This window comes from Schistocerca piceifrons, chromosome 8 (genome assembly GCF_021461385.2).
Source record: "Schistocerca piceifrons isolate TAMUIC-IGC-003096 chromosome 8, iqSchPice1.1, whole genome shotgun sequence".
NCBI classification, from domain to species: domain Eukaryota; kingdom Metazoa; phylum Arthropoda; class Insecta; order Orthoptera; family Acrididae; genus Schistocerca; species Schistocerca piceifrons.
Genome location: NC_060145.1, coordinates 385,656,606 through 385,674,542, shown reverse-complemented (window position 1 = coordinate 385,674,542; position 17,937 = coordinate 385,656,606). Strand labels below are relative to the sequence as shown.

Sequence of the window (17,937 nt, the reverse complement as noted above, 5' to 3'; positions counted from 1 at the left end):
GATCGAGCCGCAGTATTGACTGCCTAGGCATGGTTGAACTACAGGCAAGACGAGCCTGTACCTCCTTCCTCGTGGAATGACCGGAATTGATCGGCCGTCTAATAGGCGCCGCTCGTGCATAGTTGCTTACATCTTTGGGCGGGTTTAGTGACATCTCTCAACAGTCAAAGGGACTGTGTCTGTGATACAATATCCACAGTCAATGTCTATTTTCAGGGGTTCTGGGAACCGGGATGATGCAAAACGTTTTTTGATGTGTGTAGAACCCAGTACGTTGTACTGAAAGGCGGATATTCCGCTGAACCTAAAGTAACGTACAATAGGGCTTTGGGCTTCTTAACAGACACGCACGATTTGTCAGGGTGGATCAACAGCCCTTTAAGGTAGTTCGCTGACGATGCTGCTATGTACAACCGCGTGTCGAAAAGTAATGCCTCCGATTTCTTTATGTGAAAACTCTTAAGGATTTTTAAGTTAAACAAATGTTATTAACGTTCTACACCTTTGTTTATCAGTTCAAAATATTTGCAGCCATTTACCGCTAGAGGACCCCGAACTGTAACATGGTGGTGAGCAACGTAACTATGTCGGCGCGTGAGACATGACATGCTGTAATCGAGTTTCGAATTCGAAGAGATCGTCGCACATGGCGTACCTTATCCTTCAGCATGACAATGGCAGACCACACAGGACATGCGCAACGGTCCGACGCCTTGGGGTCACTGCCAACGATTATGCTCCACACAGTCCCAACTTGGCCCTCTCCGATTTTCATCCGTTTCCAAAACTTAAAGAACACTTTCAAGGATTATCTTTTGATGGTGATAAAACAATGCAAACAGAGGTGCGGATGTGGCTCCGTCAACAAAGTCAAACATTCTACGGTGGGGATATCAAAAAACTAGTCTCTCGTTGGGAGAAATATGTTCGTCGCCAGGGTGAATATGTTGAGAAATGGACATGTAGACATGAGAAATACAGATGTGGAATGTTAATACCGTTTGTTTTATGTAAAAGGTCTTAAGATTTTTCCCTGGAGCTCGTACAAAATTGTATCGTGTCCGGCTACCGTTAGTAATTGCAAAAAGACCCGGACAAAATTCTGCTTAGTATCATGAGTGGCAATTCTCTTTAAATGTAGATAATTTCTGTAACAAAGAGAAAGAACGTGGTAGTTTTCTCAAAGGATCAGTAGTGAACATTTTGAGCAGGTCGTAGTGTGTAAGCATTTTCGGGTAATAGTAAGAGACGATGTGTAATGGGACATCACATAAAATCGGTATTAGGAAAGCCAAATACAAGAATTAGTTTCGTTGGATGTGTTTTGGGAAAATTCAGTACATCTTTAAAGAAAATCGCATACTAGATGCTAGCGTGAGTAAGTGTAGTATAGGTTATTCCCCCAGCGTTTGGAGTGCCCATTAGGTATGCATGACAACAGACAATCAGGGCCGCGCTGCCAGGCTAGTAACCGATCTCTACAGCCCATGCGAAAGGGTAAGAGAAATGCTCAGGTAGTAAGAAAACGTAGTTTTCATCAAATCATGTGCGACCATTTTACTGACCCATTGCATCTTTCGCATGAGGGTCATGAAAGTTAAAGAAGAAAAGTTCCTTATCCATATAAACGATTTAAGAGACAGTCTGAGCAGCCGTCTAAGGTTGTATGCAGATGATGCTGTCGTCTATCGTCTAGTAAAGTCATAAGAAGACCAAAACAAATTGCAAAACAATTTAGAAAAGATATCTGTACAGTATAAAAATTGGCAACTGACTCTAAATAATGAACGTGTGAGGTCATACACATGAGTGCAAAATGGAATCAGTTAAAATTCAGACGATAAATCAGTCAAATGTAAAGGTCGTAAATTCAACTAAATACATAGGAATTTCAGTTACGAACAGCTTAAATTGGAAAGAACACATAGAAAATGTTGCTGGAAAGGCAAATCAGAGACTGCGTTTTATTGGCAGTACACTTACAAAATGTGACAGACCTACACTATGCTCGTCCGTCCTCTTTTGTACTGTTACGCGTTCTGGGAATCTTATCAGATAGGATTGACGGAGGACATCGAGAAAGTTCAAAGAACAGAATCACGTTTTGTATTATCGCTAAAAATTGGAGAGAGTGTCACTGATATGATACAAGATTTGGAGGGGACATCATTAAAACAAAGGCGTTTCTCGTTGCGGCGGAATCTTCTCATGAAATTTAAATCACCAGCTTTCTCCTCCGAATGCGAACATATTTTGTTGACGCCGATCTACATATGGAGAAACAAAAATGTCGTGTGGTTCAAATGGCTTAACATCTGAGGTCATCAGTCCCCTAGACTTAGAACTACTTAAATCTAACTAACCTAAGGACATCACACACATCCATGCCCGAGGCAGGATTCGAACCTGCGACCGTAGCGGTCTCACGGTTCCGGACTGAAGCGCATAGAACCGCTCGGCCACAGCGGCTGGCTACGGGGAAACGATCATAATTATAAAATAACGTAAGATATAGGTGTTCGTTTTTTTCTGGGCGCTGTTCGAGAATGGAATAATGGATAATTAGTGTGAGGTGGTTCGATGAACCGTTTGCCAGCCACTTAAGTGCTATTTTCATAGAATCCATTGTGATGTACATATAGTTTCTCAAGTGATTTACAATGAATTACTGCTAGGGGGAGCAAGATCTTTTGCATAATGTTTGTAGAATCTTATAGGTATCTCATCTGGTCCTAGCCTTTCCACTAATAAATGATTTTTGTTGTTTTTCTGTTCCGTGATCTTTATCTCAATATCTGCAATTTCGATGTTCGTACAGAGATTGAAATGAGAGGCCGTGGTACGATCCTCTGCGGTGAAACAATTTCGAAAGACCGAATTCAGCATTTCAGCCTTCTCTCTGTTACCTTTTGTTTCGGTGCCAGTATGGTCACTGAGTGAAAGAATAGATTATTTTGACCCACTTACTGAATTTACATTGTACCAAAACCTCTTAGGGTTTGTACTCAGATCGTTTGACAAAGGTTTAATGTTTTACTTTAAAAGTCATTGAACGCTTCCCTCATGGCTCTCCTTACGCTTATTTTCGCTTCGTTCATTTTTTGTTTGTCAACTACGTTTTTTACTTCTCTTGAATAAGAGATCAAGTACTCTTGGTTTACGTAGCAGTTTCATAACACGCCTATTAAACCGTGGAGGATCTTTCCCATCTATTAAGACCTTACTCGAGACATGTTTGTCTGGGGCACATTAGAGGATGCCTTTGAATTTTTTTCCGTTTGTTCTCTACTACATCTTCATCTCAGCACAGAATATTTGATGCCGACTGCAGAAACAAACCGAAATATCCTGTCACTCTAGCTAAGCAAAAATATCTTCCTAAATTTCTTAACATTCTTTGTAAGACACGTTGTCCTGGGTGCTATAACAGCCTTATGATCATGGATACCTTCCTCTACGTTAACTGATTCACTAAGTTTTGCGTTTCAAACTTTGCTGAAGATTTTGCTAAACCGGTTCCAGTCTTGTGCAGACCGTACCGCATACCGTACATCATGTAACACTTGATAATGATCACGCATCGTTTTATCGAGAGCACCATTTTGTGTTTCATCCAACCGTTCGCTAAACCCATCTGCTCCTCACACTCACTGAAGAGTACTGAAACAGTGAAGCACTCAGGACAGGGAATGCAGGAGATGCTGTGTCAGAAACCCATTAGTGCTTGAAAATCATGGTTTCCAGCATTTTCTAGGACGGGCACTTCTACTGTAAAGTAAGAAGTATCATCCCAAGTCAGTCTCACAAATATTTTCCGAGTCAGCTTTATTTTACTTGTATATAGGCTGATTCATCTGCCCCTTGCTACGGGTTGCATGCAACCTGCTGCACATTCCACAAGCTAGTTTTTCAAATTTTCTCGCTCGCTGCACAATCTTTTCGTAGGAAACTTAATGTAGTTAAATTTTGTACTGGGTTACGTTTTCGCTGGCGGCCACGATATTTGAGTTGATCAGGAAAAACCCGTTTAATAGTTGCATTTGTACGTTTTTCTTGGATAACGGGAATCATCGCCCTTGCGAAAACGTATTAGAGTACAAAATTTAAGTACACGAAATTGCCTACAAAAAGATCTTCATTTTTTCTGTAGGACTAAATACTTTGTACGTAACGAGCGAGAGAATATGAAAACCTCTCACGTGGTTTTTGAAGGTGTTGTGAGTTGCTTAAAAACCAGAGGCAGAGACAGCTCAATACTTTGTATCTGTAATACGTGGCGTTAATTGGGACATTCATTTTTTCTTGCCGATATCTCAAAGCTTCGTTACTTTATAAAATTGTGAAAACAACAGTATCTTGCAGTTTTATTTAGAACTTAACCATTCGCACTGAAAGAGCCTCAAATGTATCTCCTACTGAAGGATTTTGTGTCCGTGTGTTATCGTTGCTACAGCATCCTCGAAATTCGGCTTTTTATGTAGCAAAAGTAATTCAAAACTGGCCTAGCAAACTAAGGCATATATTTGGATACAACAGGCCAACGTTTTTCTTTCTCCTCTGATGTTATGTATGGTTTCTAAAGTTCTTATAGCGACAGTACTTTTACATTAGAGTATTTTATTCCAGTCTCCCCTTTACAGCTTGTTTTCTGTAAGCAGATTCATGTGTCAGAGCTAATTTGTCGTATTTAGTGGAAATATTAAGACGACAGACGCATTAATGGTGGACATAAAAAAATTGCCTCTCACGTAACACCGTTTGAATGGTTTTCTCTACAAGGGGCAGGTTTTTTTGAACCATACAGACACCGTTTTAACCCCTTCCCTGAAAAATATGTCTCCAAATTTTGTTCAAAATCACTTTTCTGCGTAACTCGTATTGAACTGCACTCTAAGAGTAGAAAAATCAAAAAAGAAAAAAGCCGCAGCACGAAGGAATGATCCGAATGGGACGGAAATCGGTAGATGTCATTTCGATAAAATTGGAAGATTTGTTCAAGAGAAAGAGTTACACAAATTGAGCAAGCCAAAAACGAGTTGTTCAACCTCTGGTACATACGCAAGCAGTTATTCGTATGAGGGTTGACTGACTGAGTTGCATGACCTGAGGTTGTTCGTCGTTGTGGTCTTCAGTCCAGAGACTGGTTTGATGCAGCTCTCCATGCTATTCTATCCAGTGCAAGCTTCCTCATCTCACCGTACCTACTGCAATCCAGTAAAGCTGCATGCCCTGGGGAAAAATTACGGCTGTAGTTTCCCCCTGCTTTCAGCCGTTTGCAGTACCAGCACAGCAATGCCGTTTTGGTTAGTGTTACAAGACAAGATCAGTCAATCATCCAGACTGTTGCCTCTCCAGCTACTGAAAAGGCTGCTGCCCCTCTTCAGGAACCACACGTTTGTCTGGCCTCTCAACAGATACCCCTCCGTTGTGGTTGTACCTTCGGTACGGCTATCGCTGAGGCACGCAAGCCTCCCCACCAACGGCAAGGTTCATGGTTCATGTGGGGCCTCCTGAGGTATACTACACTCCTGGAAATTGAAATAAGAACACCGTGAATTCATTGTCCCAGGAAGGGGAAACTTTATTGACACATTCCTGGGGTCAGATACATCACATGATCACACTGACAGAACCACAGGCACATAGACACAGGCAACAGAGCATGCACAATGTCGGCACTAGTACAGTGTATATCCACCTTTCGCAGCAATGCAGGCTGCTATTCTCCCATGGAGACGATCGTAGAGATGCTGGATGTAGTCCTGTGGAACGGCTTGCCATGCCATTTCCACCTGGCGCCTCAGTTGGACCAGCGTTCGTGCTGGACGTGCAGACCGCGTGAGACGACGCTTCATCCAGTCCCAAACATGTTCAATGGGGGACAGATCCGGAGATCTTGCTGGCCAGGGTAGTTGACGTACACCTTCTAGAGCACGTTGGGTGGCACGGGATACATGCGGACGTGCATTGTCCTGTTGGAACAGCAAGTTCCCTTGCCGGTCTAGGAATGGTAGAACGATGGGTTCGATGACGGTATGGATGTACTGTGCACTATTCAGTGTCCCCTCGACGATCACCAGTGGTGTACGGCCAGTGTAGGAGATCGCTCCCCACACCATGATGCCGGGTGTTGGCCCTGTGTGCCTCGGTCGTATGCAGTCCTGATTGTGGCGCTCACCTGCACGGCGCCAAACACGCATACGACCATCATTGGCACCAAGGCAGAAGCGACTCTCATCGCTGAAGACGACACGTCTCCATTCGTCCCTCCATTCACGCCTGTCGCGACACCACTGGAGGCGGGCTGCACGATGTTGGGGCGTGAGCGGTAGACGGCCTAACGGTGTGCGGGACCGTAGCCCGGCTTCATGGAGACGGTTGCGAATGGTCCTCGCCGATACCCCAGGAGCAACAGTGTCCCTAATTTGCTGGGAAGTGGCGGTGCGGTCCCCAACGGCACTGCGTAGGATCCTACGGTCTTGGCGTGCATCCGTGCGTCGCTGCGGTCCGGTCCCAGGTCGACGGGCACGTGCACCTTCCGCCGACCACTGGCGACAACATCGATGTACTGTGGAGACCTCACGCCCCACGTGTTGAGCAATTCGGCGGTACGTCCACCCGGCCTCCCGCATGCCCACTATACGCCCTCGCTCAAAGTCTGTCAACTGCACATACGGTTCACGTCCACGCTGTCGCGGCATGCTACCAGTGTTAAAGACTGCGATGGAGCTCCGTATGCCACGGCAAACTGGCTGACACTGACGGCGGCGGTGCACAAATGCTGCGCAGCTAGCGCCATTCGACGGCCAACACCGCGGTTCCTGGTGTGTCCGCTGTGCCGTGCGTGTGATCATTGCTTGTACAGCCCTCTCGCAGTGTCCGGAGCAAGTATGGTGGGTCTGACACACCGGTGTCAATGTGTTCTTTTTTCCATTTCCAGGAGTGTATATAAAATTCTGTGCAGTATCCGCGTTAGATCGTCAAAATCCCGAGATGCTTGCATGGCCCTTCCCGTATTGCTCCAAACGTTCTCTGTTGGGGAGAGATCCAGCCATCTTTATGACCAAGGTAGGTAATGGAAAGCATAAGGAACAGGAGAAATTCTCGCCGTGTGTGGATGGACATAATGTTTCTGTAATGTAGAAGCAGGATGGCGAGCTATGAAGGGCAACAAAACGGGGCGTAGAATATCGTGGAAGTACTACCACCCTGTAATGTTGCCGCGGCTTACAACCAAAGGGGTCCTGTTGTGAAAAGAAGTGACACATGAGACTACCCCTGACGGTTGTATGGCGGGCGACAGTCTGCTGGTATCGCACCTCTGCTACGTCTCCGCTGGTCATCGAAGCTCAGTTCGAAGCGAAATTCATCAGCGAAGACAATTCTGTTGCAGTAAGTGAGATTCCAGGGCGTATAATTTCGCACGATATCCCTCAAGAGGACATCTAACAACTCTATCAATCAACACCAAGCTGAATAACTGCTTGCATGAGGGCCAGACGTGGATCAAAACTTTATTTACTTGCTCAATTTGAGAATCTCTCACTCTTGAATAAATCATCCAAATTTTCTAAACTTGCAATCATTTGTTTGCTTGTACACGTATAACATATCTACTAATTTACATACCATGCAAATAATTCCTTCGTGGTGCGTCTTTTTTTAATCTTAGAGTGTATGTTTTAGTAACTGAAAGATGCATACATAAATAGTTTGGAAAATTCTGTGATTTACACTGATGAGTCAAAACATTTTGACCACCTAGCTAATTACTTGATCGTCCACATGTGGAATACAATACAGGAACAGTTCTGATTGGCATGGATTCAACAAGTCCTTGGTAGGAGGACGGATATATGTAGCACCGAATATCTATGCACGTGTCATGTAGTTTGTTGTGGCGTAATAAGACAGCTACGCCACACTGAAGTAGCCGAAAGGCACGCGTTAATTTCACGTAGGCTATATAGAGGTCTGAAACAGGATACGTAATGAATGGTAGCAAGAAAAGTACGTAGCTGCTTTAATACTTAACTTTTAATCCTTCATGTGAATGCAGCATTCCTTGATGATACACATGAGACTCTATCTTAAAATGGTTAATGGCGCCTTGCTAGGTCGTAGCCATGGACTTAGCTGAAGGCTATTCTAACAATCTCTCGGCAAATGAGAGAGAGGCTTCATCTGTGTAGTCGCTAGGAAAGTCGTCGTACAACTGGGGCGAATGCCCGTCCGTATCTCGAGACCTGCCTTGTGGTGGCGCTCGGTCTGCGATCACACAGTGGCGACACGCGGGTCCGACATGTACTAAATGGACCGCGGCCGATTTAAGCTACCACCTAGCAAGAGTGGTGTCTGGCGGTGACACCACATAGTTCCCGTAAAGTACTGGCTGATAGTTTGTGGGCGTAGATCAGGTGTCCTATAATGTCCCAGATATGTTCCATTGGGTTCATATCAGGAGCATTTGGTGGCCACGACGTCGAAATTAGTTGACTACCATGCTTCTCAAACCACCACAGCAAGATTTTGACAGTCCACTTACAGTTATCCTGTTGCTTGATACCATCGCTGTCGAGAACACATCAAGCATGAAGGGGTGTGCTTGGTCCGTAACAACGTTCACGTAGTCCTCAGTTGTCATCCTGTCTTCGATTACTACCACCGGTCCCATGGAAGCCCAGTTGAAAGTCATCCACACCCTAATACTGCCCTCACCAACATGCGTCCGGCGTGATGTCATTCAGAGCATTCAGTCACCTGGAGGACATGATATTCACACACAAACACCGATCTAGTTCAACAACAAACGTAATTCATCCGAGCAGGAGACATGATTCCATTGACACCCTGTCCAATCTCATATCATCCAGTGCCCATTACAATCGTAGCTGACGATGCCATAGGGTCAACATGGGAACGAGTAGAGGTCGTCTACTGTGGAACCTGATGTTCGACAACGTCCACCGAACGGTGCGCTCCGAAAAATTTGCATCAACATTAGGCTCTGTCGTCAAATACGTCACAGATCCCCGCCTGTCCTGGTTTACAGGGCAGGCAAGACTCCGACCGCCACATTCTGTCATCAGGCGTGTGCACGACAAACATACTGTCGCCTGCTCGTGTTTTCGCCGTCCTCCTTTCTCACTTTGCATAGATGTTCACGACTATAGCTGGCGCGTTACGAGGCTGATCGAGACAGTTTTCTGCCGGAAGTCGTCACAGGCGACGAAACATCAGTTCAACCTTAAATAAAAACGGCAATCCATGGAATGGCCTCTCCTCTGAAGAAGTTCAAAACCGCATCCTCAGCATTTAAAGTCACGGCAACGGCCTTCTGGGTCCCTGTAGGGGTTGTTCTGCCCGATGTCTTAATTCATGGTGCAAGGACCAACTCTGAACTTTATTGTACTACCCTCCGGAAGTTGAAGAAACGATTTCAGCGTGTTAGTCACCACAAAAATGTATACGAACTTCTCCTCCTCCATGACAACACAAGCCGACACACATTTCTGTTCATCCGAGAGGAGATCACAAAACTTCATTGGACTGTTCTTTCTCATTCACCCTACAACCTGAATCTTTCATGTGTTTGACCAACGAAAGATGCTCTCGCCGAGACGTTGGCTGCTACGTCGACCAGTAGAGTAGTACCAGGCGGTCATACAGGCCCTCCCAGTCGCGGTCAACTGAGATAATGTTGAAAAACAAGGTTTTGTGTCAAAAGAGTAGGGAAGGAAGAATATGGTGTACTAGAATCCTGAATAAAACCATCCTACTCTCAAAAAGAAATGTATTACTTAGTGAAGGCCCTTCGTACAAGAATGGAAACAGAAAAAAACTGCTACATCTATATCATTGATATCGACTTGGTAGGAGGACTGTGGAAAAATGATGCTGTGTTCCATCATTGTAAAATACCTCGAAGGAAACGATCTCTTGGCACATAACCTGCACAGATTCCAAAAATATTGACCTTGTGAAACGCAATTGACCCTTAATTCACATGAAGTAACGTATATTATCCACTAGGACTCTCAAGTTGATTAAACATTTCCTTTATTTTCAAAAAGCTTTTGATACTGATCCTCATAGGCGACATCCATTGAAATTGTGTACCTATGGCGTACCGTTTCTGCTGTGCCACTGGATACGAGATGTCTTGTAAGAAAAGTCACAGTTCGTTGTGACGAATGGAAAGTCATCTAGTGAAGATATTTGGGCGTTCCTAAACAACTGTTACAGGCTACCTGCTGTTCGTAATCTATTTAAATGATTTATGAGTCAATATGAATAGCACTCTCAGACTATCTGCAGATGATGCTATCGTTTACTGTCTGCTAAACTCTTATCAAGGTCAGACGAATTACAAAATGGTTTAGAAAAGACGACTGCATGCTGCGAGAAGTGGCAATTGACACTGAACAATAAAAAGTTTGGGGTCATCCATATGAGTAGCAAATGTTTTTGAAAATATTGCTGGAGGAAATCAGTTATCAAAATAGAATATTTGATATTTATTGTAAAAAAGACTACTCGCAAAGGCACCTTTATTATAAGATAACCGATTTAGATCACCACATGATCATTTTCAGACCTTCATAACGATACTGATGGACAATGGCTGTTAATGGAGCAGGAACCGTTGAATGACTATAGTCAACTGCAGACTATCGTCATTCAGCGATTACTGCTCCGTCTACAGCCATTGTCCATCAGTATGGTTTTGAAGGTCTGAAGATAATCATGTTGTGCTCGAATCCAGTCACAATATAATAAACGTGTCTTTGCGATCTAGCATGGTTTACGATTAATTTCAAGTAAAAAATTATTCTACATTTTCGTTACACGATAAATAACACAAACTTACAGGCTGTCCATTAATCCAAATACCTGGGGATCAGAGTTATGAATAATTTAAATTTTACATCACTCTGAAAATGTTGTGTGGAAGGCAAATCAAAGATTTCGGTTTATTGACCGGCATGACACTTAGGAGATGCAAGGAGTCTGCTGTAGTGGTTGCCTACGCTACGCTTGTCCGTTCTCTTTTGCAGTATTGCTACACGGCAGCGAACAGTTATCAGATAGAATTGACGGAGGACATCGCGACAGTCAAGAAAGGGCAGCTTTTTATACGAAATGATGAAAAAGAGAAGAGAGTGTCACGGAAATAAAAGCTAGTTGGGGAGTCAGTAGCTGAAACAATGGCCTTTACCGTTGCTGAGATATTTCTTCATGAAATAACAGCCATCAGATTTCTTCTCCAGAAGTCAAGAAATTCTTTTGACTCCCTCCTTCATAGGAAGAAACGTCTATTGTGATAGGATAAGAGATACGGGAGTTCGCACGGAATGATTTAGGTGTTAATTTTTTTCCACCTGCTATCCCAGAGTAAAGCTGTAGAGAAATGGTCTGAAAGGGGGTCGATGGTTTTCCATGCAGTTAAGTTAAATTGCATAATAATCATACAGATACTCTCGAATCATCAACTTCCGTGGAATTACGTATAAAGACGGAATTACGTCAGTTGTTTTACGGCTGGAAAACATGTTTGTTACTTGTCTGCCATATATGTCGGTGATCTTGTACTTATCTACATGCCGGGACACCAACCTCAGTAGACCTTGACGATAACTTCACTTAACAAAGCGTAATTATACCCAACATTGTTGTACTTAATAATGGCTTGAGGCCGAAATCATCATAGTAATATAACATAAAGAAGATTTTACAAAAATGGTTCAAATGGCTCTGAGCACTATGGGACTTAACTTCTAAGGTCATCAGTCCCCTAGAACTTAGAACTACTTAAACCTAACTAACCTAACGACATCACACACATCCATGCCCGAGGCAGGATTCGAACCTGCGACCGTAGCGGTCTCGCGTTTCCAGACTGTAGCGCCTAGAACCGCTCGGCCACCCCGGCCGGCGATGATTTTACAGTCAAATGGTGTAAATATCATTCGAACATTATTACACGACTGTGAACTAGAAGTACGAAAAAATTATGAAATTAACCATTTTAATCTAAGGCATAGGGGGAAAATGCTGTGGATCTGGTTTGTTTACAATTAATTTGTGATAACTGAAACACTGCTGCAATAACTGTGGTGTCACCGCCAGCCACCACACTTGCTAGGTGGTAGCTTTAAATCGGCCGCGGTCCATTAGTACATGTCGGACCCGCGTGTCACCACTGTCAGTGATCGCAGAACGAGCGCCACCACACGGCAGGTCTCGAGAGACGGACTAGCACTCGCCCCAGTTGTACGACGACTTTGTTAGCGACTACACGGACGAAGCATCGCTCATTAGCCGAGCAGCTAGTTAGCATAGCCTTCAGCTAAGTCAATGGCTAAGACCTAGCAAGGCGCCATTAGCATTACATTGCATTTATCTCGAGAGAGTGTCACTTGTATCATCGAGAACGCTGTATACAAATGATGGATTAAATTTAAGTATTCCAGCAGCTACGTACTTTTCTTTATAGCATTCATTACGTATCCTGTTTCAGACCTAACGCCCGCCTGCGGGAGTTAGCGCGTGCATCTTGGCCGCCTCTTTCAACTAGTGTACGTAGTGTTGGCAAGTCTGCCGACACTACAATAACACTACAGTACAAGTAAGTGTGGGCACTGACTCTTTTTTATCGAATTAGATGGCAGTCTGTTTGCTGTAAGGCAGTTTCTCATGTTTCCGGTTTCCGCACCTACCTTTGATGCGAGACCTATGTAAGTTAAGCAGTTATAGGCAATGAATGATAGTCGTGGAAGGTCGCTCGGCGTGTCCATGATGATGCTGGCGTTGACGGTGAGCAGAAGGCAGACGTGTGAGACCATGACGAAGGCGAGCACCAGCAGGTGGCGCCATCTGCGGCCCGGGGGCGGAACCCACAGCCCCAGGATGTCGAGACCCCTCACCACGTGGGGCAGCGGCCACACCAGCTCCGGCTCTGTCGCTGCCATCTCTGTCAACAAAACGCACGTGTTGTATTATTGGAGACCAGAGTTCTTCTCTGTGGGTGTTCACGTCAAAGGCTTCTCTTCTGGAGAGGCTAGCCATGGACCCTGCACTACAGATGGCAACAAGAGATGTTAGACCTGAGTTTCTCCTGACGTATACAACTTTCAAATAACTTCCGGGAATTCAGCCAGGTAACACTTTCAGCGACCGCCGATATTTCGGCGGGAGAACACCTCGCCATTTTCAAGGCAAATTGCAATGGACAGGCGGCGTACATGCAAATTTAAAACCTCGGTTCTCGGACTGACGCAGGAAAGATAACACACACACTGAACACTAGTGCCACCAAAGATGACCAAAGTCAGAGCTATCGATAGTGAGACTATGAATTCACAGGCGAGGTAGCATTGACTCCGTCCCCTTGTTTTTTGACAAGGGAGAGAGCCGGATTCCAAACAGAGTTTAAACAGAAACCTCGATCCCTGTTAACGAGGTTGCTCGCTAATTTAATCTCAACTGCCTCCATAATAACACTGTCCCAATAGCTGGACTTGCATGCCAATATCTCGGTGTTATTATATAACATGGGGTGACCAGTATCCAAACAATGTTCGGCAATAGCAGATCTATTTGGCTGCTGTAATCGTGTGTGCCGTTCATGCTCAGTACATCGGTCCTCCACGGTCCTGATAGTTTGACCAATATATGCCATGCCGCTGCTACAAGGAATACGATGCACACCCGCCTTACGCAGTCCAAGATCATCCTTAACGAAACTCAAAAGTGCTTTAATTTTAGATGGCGGTCGGCAAACACATTTCACATCGTATTTCCGTAAAATACGACCGATCTTGTTGGACGTGTTTCCTACGTAAGGCAAAAAGGCAGTAGACTTAGGTGTTGACTCAGAATTATCATCAATCACCCAATGTACAGTTGGTCGATAGCGCAACGCACGTTCAATCCGTCTATCACTATAACCATTTTGACGAAATGTAACTTCAAGATGGAACAGCTCAGCTGGCAAAGTCTCAGCGTCAGAAACGACATGTGCCCTGTTTACCAAGGTACGAAGTACCCCTTCACGCTGAGCTGGATGGTGACAACTATTAGCCTGTAAGTACAAGTCGGTGTGAGTACGTTTCCTGTAGACTGCATGTCCCAATGATCCATCATTCTTCCTCCTAGCCAACACGTCAAGAAAGGGAAAGATGTTTGCAATCAGAGTATTTCAGTATGCCGCGGTGGTAGGCATGCTTGCAGATGAAGTAAGCCGGCACTTCATTATACTGGGTGACTCACGGGAGACGAACGGTTTTGAACTGCGTAGTACTGAGGGCGCGGTGGTGGGAGGTGGCCGTGGTGGGGATAGTTCTGATCCACACAAGACGCCATTTCATTTACTCAGTCACTATGGAGCAGTGGGACTTGCAACGTCGAGTGTTTGTCCATGACAGTTTCGTGAAAAGTGGTTAGTCTGTTATTGCTACGCAGCGATTGTTTCGTGCGCGGTTTAATGTCGGTCGAATAGAGCTGTTCCGAGCCGTAACACAATCCTCAGATGGGTGGAAAACTACAGATCAACTGGAAACATACTGGATAAGAAGCATCCTGGCCCGAGACGCAGAGTAACGACATGAGAAAATGTTGAAAGGGTAAGGCAAGCGGCAGTCAGAAGCCCAGGGCGGTCTGCTAGACGTCATGCTATTGAGTTAAGAATCAATCGTGAATCAGTTAGACGAATTTTGCATAAAGAATTAAAATTCCGTCCCAGCAAAATGCTCATTGTCCAACAACTTAAGGAAACTGATTCTGCTGTACAAGAAGACTTCGCTTACAGAATGCAAGTGATTTTGGGATCAAATGAAAATGAAATTTTATTGATGTGCGATGAAGCTCATTTTCATTTAAACAGGACCATGAATAAGCAAAACCTACGTTACTGGGCTCCAGAGCATCCACACCTTATCCACCAGTGTCCTCCACACTCAGAAAAAGTAACAGTTTGGTGTGCTCTTGGCTGTGTTGGCATTATTGGACCCTATTTTTTTTTAAAGAGAACGGGACCATAGTTACTGTTAATTCAGTTCGTTACATTCGTATGCTTGAAACATTCTTGAAACCAGAACAAAGAAGACAACGAATCCCTTTAAAACGCGTTTGGTTCCAGCAGGATGGGGCAACATCGCACACCGCAAACCCTTCAATGACAGTTCTTAGACGCATGTTTCCTGGTCGGATTATCCCACGTTTCGGCAATGTTCCTTGGCCTCCCAGGTCTCCCGACTTGTCAGTATGTGACCTTTTTCTGTGGGGGTACCTTAAGAACTGTGCCTATAACCACAAACCACGAAATCTGGACGAGTTGAAGAATGCTATCATTCAAGAAATTGCTACCATCCCTGCAGAGATTTTAATCCGTGTAATGGAGGATTTTGAGAAGAGACTTGAGTCCTGCATTTGAAATGATGGACATCACCTTGACGACATTATTTTTCACATATAACTTTGTTAACTAAAATGGCAAATAATGAACTTTGATTTTGTGTAGATAAACATGCATTAATTTTAAATTTGGCTGAGTATTATTTCATTAGAAACCGTCCATCTCCCGTGTGTCACCCTGTATCTTCAAGCGACGCTTTCTGCAATTTTGGAAATTATTACTGCCTTTTCACGCTTCGTAACTTAGAACAAACCAATTTCATTCTTGATCTTTAGTTTTATACGACTGTTGGAAAACAAAAAATACGGCATTCTTACAGACAAGGTCATTTTATTGCAAAGTGAGGTGAGAGATAGTTTATGACTGTAGGAGTATATGACAAGTTCAGACCCATTGAAACACACACATCACAGTAAAGGGTACGAAGACAGTCCCATCAATACATACTATATCCCCTCTGTCGGCAAAGCAGGCGTGTATTCTTGCATGCAAAAGTTGATAAACGTGCCGAATTCCATCTTGTGACAGATTATATCAGGCATCTTCCACCTTTTGTAGCAATTCACCATTGGTTCCAGCAGGCTCCAGCCAACGAGTAAGTTCCCACTTCATCATGCCTCGAATGTTGAGAAATCTGGTGATCTTGCTGGCCAGGAAAGTTATTGTTCTCAGTGAGGAGCGTATTGTGGATGAGCATTGTTCTGCTGAAAAAGCACATCACCTTTCTGACAAAGGAATGGTAATGACATGAAGATAACGACTTGTACACTGCAGTGGGCACCAGTTACTTTTCGCTTCAGAATCCCAAACCTGACCGTGAGGTGTAACTAATGGCTCCATATACCATCAAGCCTTGGGTGGGATCTGTGTCTCATGAGTGAACGCACTGAGAATAGACTGCTTACCAGATCTGCAGCATAAACGTGTACACCCGCCACTCGCATACAGACAGAACCTACTTTCGTCACTGAAGGTAACGGAGCGCCGAGCGCCATTCCAGTCGACTTTTTCACAAGAATAGAGCTGCACTTGGTGTCATGGTCTCGGTGGAAGCCTGGCTAGGCGCGCACATGATCGTAGACGTGCTGCAAACAAACGGTTCCCAATGATCATTGATGACATAGCAAGTGCAACATGTGGCCAGATATCTTCTCTAAAAGATGTTCGGTCGGCTCCCACTGCTCGCACAGTGCGTCGAATTCGACACGAATCTGTATTACATGGACATTAAGAACCTAGTCTTCAGGTGTAGGAATGTTACAAAACTACTGCTAAAAGAAGCGACGCACCAGCAATAAATTATGCCCAACACATGTAGCATTCCTTCGATACCTCTATTCGTGCAGGCCCACAATGCGAACCCTTTCAAATGACTGAAGTTGTTCAATAGAGTACGTGCTCGTCGTTGGGCCATGGTTGTAATCTAGACTGAATGTTGCAAACAATGATTACTTCCAAACTGCCTGCAAAGCCAAAAGAATGAGCGCACAGTCAGGCATCATGAACACAAACAACAAAATTTTATGTATATTTCAACCTTAAATTATTGTTATTTTGAAAAGTATCATTCTTTGTAAATGTTGTAGATAAAACAAAAGGAAAGAAAACTGTAAAAAGATGAAAAACTAAAATTGTAAGATGCACGACCTGTTTTAAACATCAGGTAAGAGGTCTATAATTTGGCAATAAATAAAAAAAAAATCTAATCATCGATGACCATGACAAATGAAACACTGGCACTGTAATCTGAGAGTCAGCACATGTTGTATCCTGCTGCACAATACATTCCTTGAGGGTGTTGCATTTTCCTTTTCTGTCAGTGTAGAAAGAGATAAAGTTCCTCACTAGTAAAGGACTGTATGCATCATGTTTAAGTGAACGTACCTGTTGGGTTCAGCATCTCAGTCAGTACATATTGCATAACTAATCTGCATGTCATGGATTCAATTGTGCATGGATGCTATAATTTTTATTTTCAATTACAGTTTCTTTCAAATCAGGCAACGATTTGTTAATGCGAAAGAGTCAATTCGTACCACAATGTGGATTCCTCGTTAAACTGGATGAGCCAATTCTATCGCTAAGTCTGTATCTTATGTTTCTATATGATCCCGGTCCCATATGCTTGAGAGTCATTCTTTCGTGAGCAGTCTCCTTTGCAAACGCTCTCTTCCACTGTTCTTGGAGCATGACACTTTACAAACTTGGAATTTATTTCCTTTTCAATTTGGGTGTTGTATTCTTTCTAAGATTATGCTACCTTATCTCAAAGCCTTTGCTCCACAGTAATCTCATGCTATTATAGAGTTGAGGAGTGTTTTCCTAATCTAAACTGCACCCACAAACTGGGTGCATCAGTTATTTCACAGACGTTTTCCTTCTCAGGCACTGGAAAAAAAAAGAAACATGACACTTCAACCAAATACATCGTGGATGCTTTTACAACAAAAGATGAAACTTTTGTGGACCCATTTCATAAGTGATATACATGTCTGAGGTCGTGTGAAACTTCTTCAACAATT

The 17,937-nt window shown here is 43.9% G+C and overlaps 1 protein-coding gene across 1 annotated transcript in view; it reads right to left on the bottom strand.

Moving 5' to 3' along the window:
- LOC124712370 overlaps nt 1–12,971 on the bottom strand; it is a 53,951-nt gene extending 40,980 nt beyond the window's left edge. The window contains exon 1 of the mRNA XM_047242666.1: nt 12,720–12,971. Within this exon, the coding sequence (XP_047098622.1) occupies nt 12,720–12,971 (252 nt within the window). The remainder of the gene's footprint in view (nt 1–12,719) is intronic.
- Between the last annotated feature and the right edge of the window lie 4,966 nt (nt 12,972–17,937).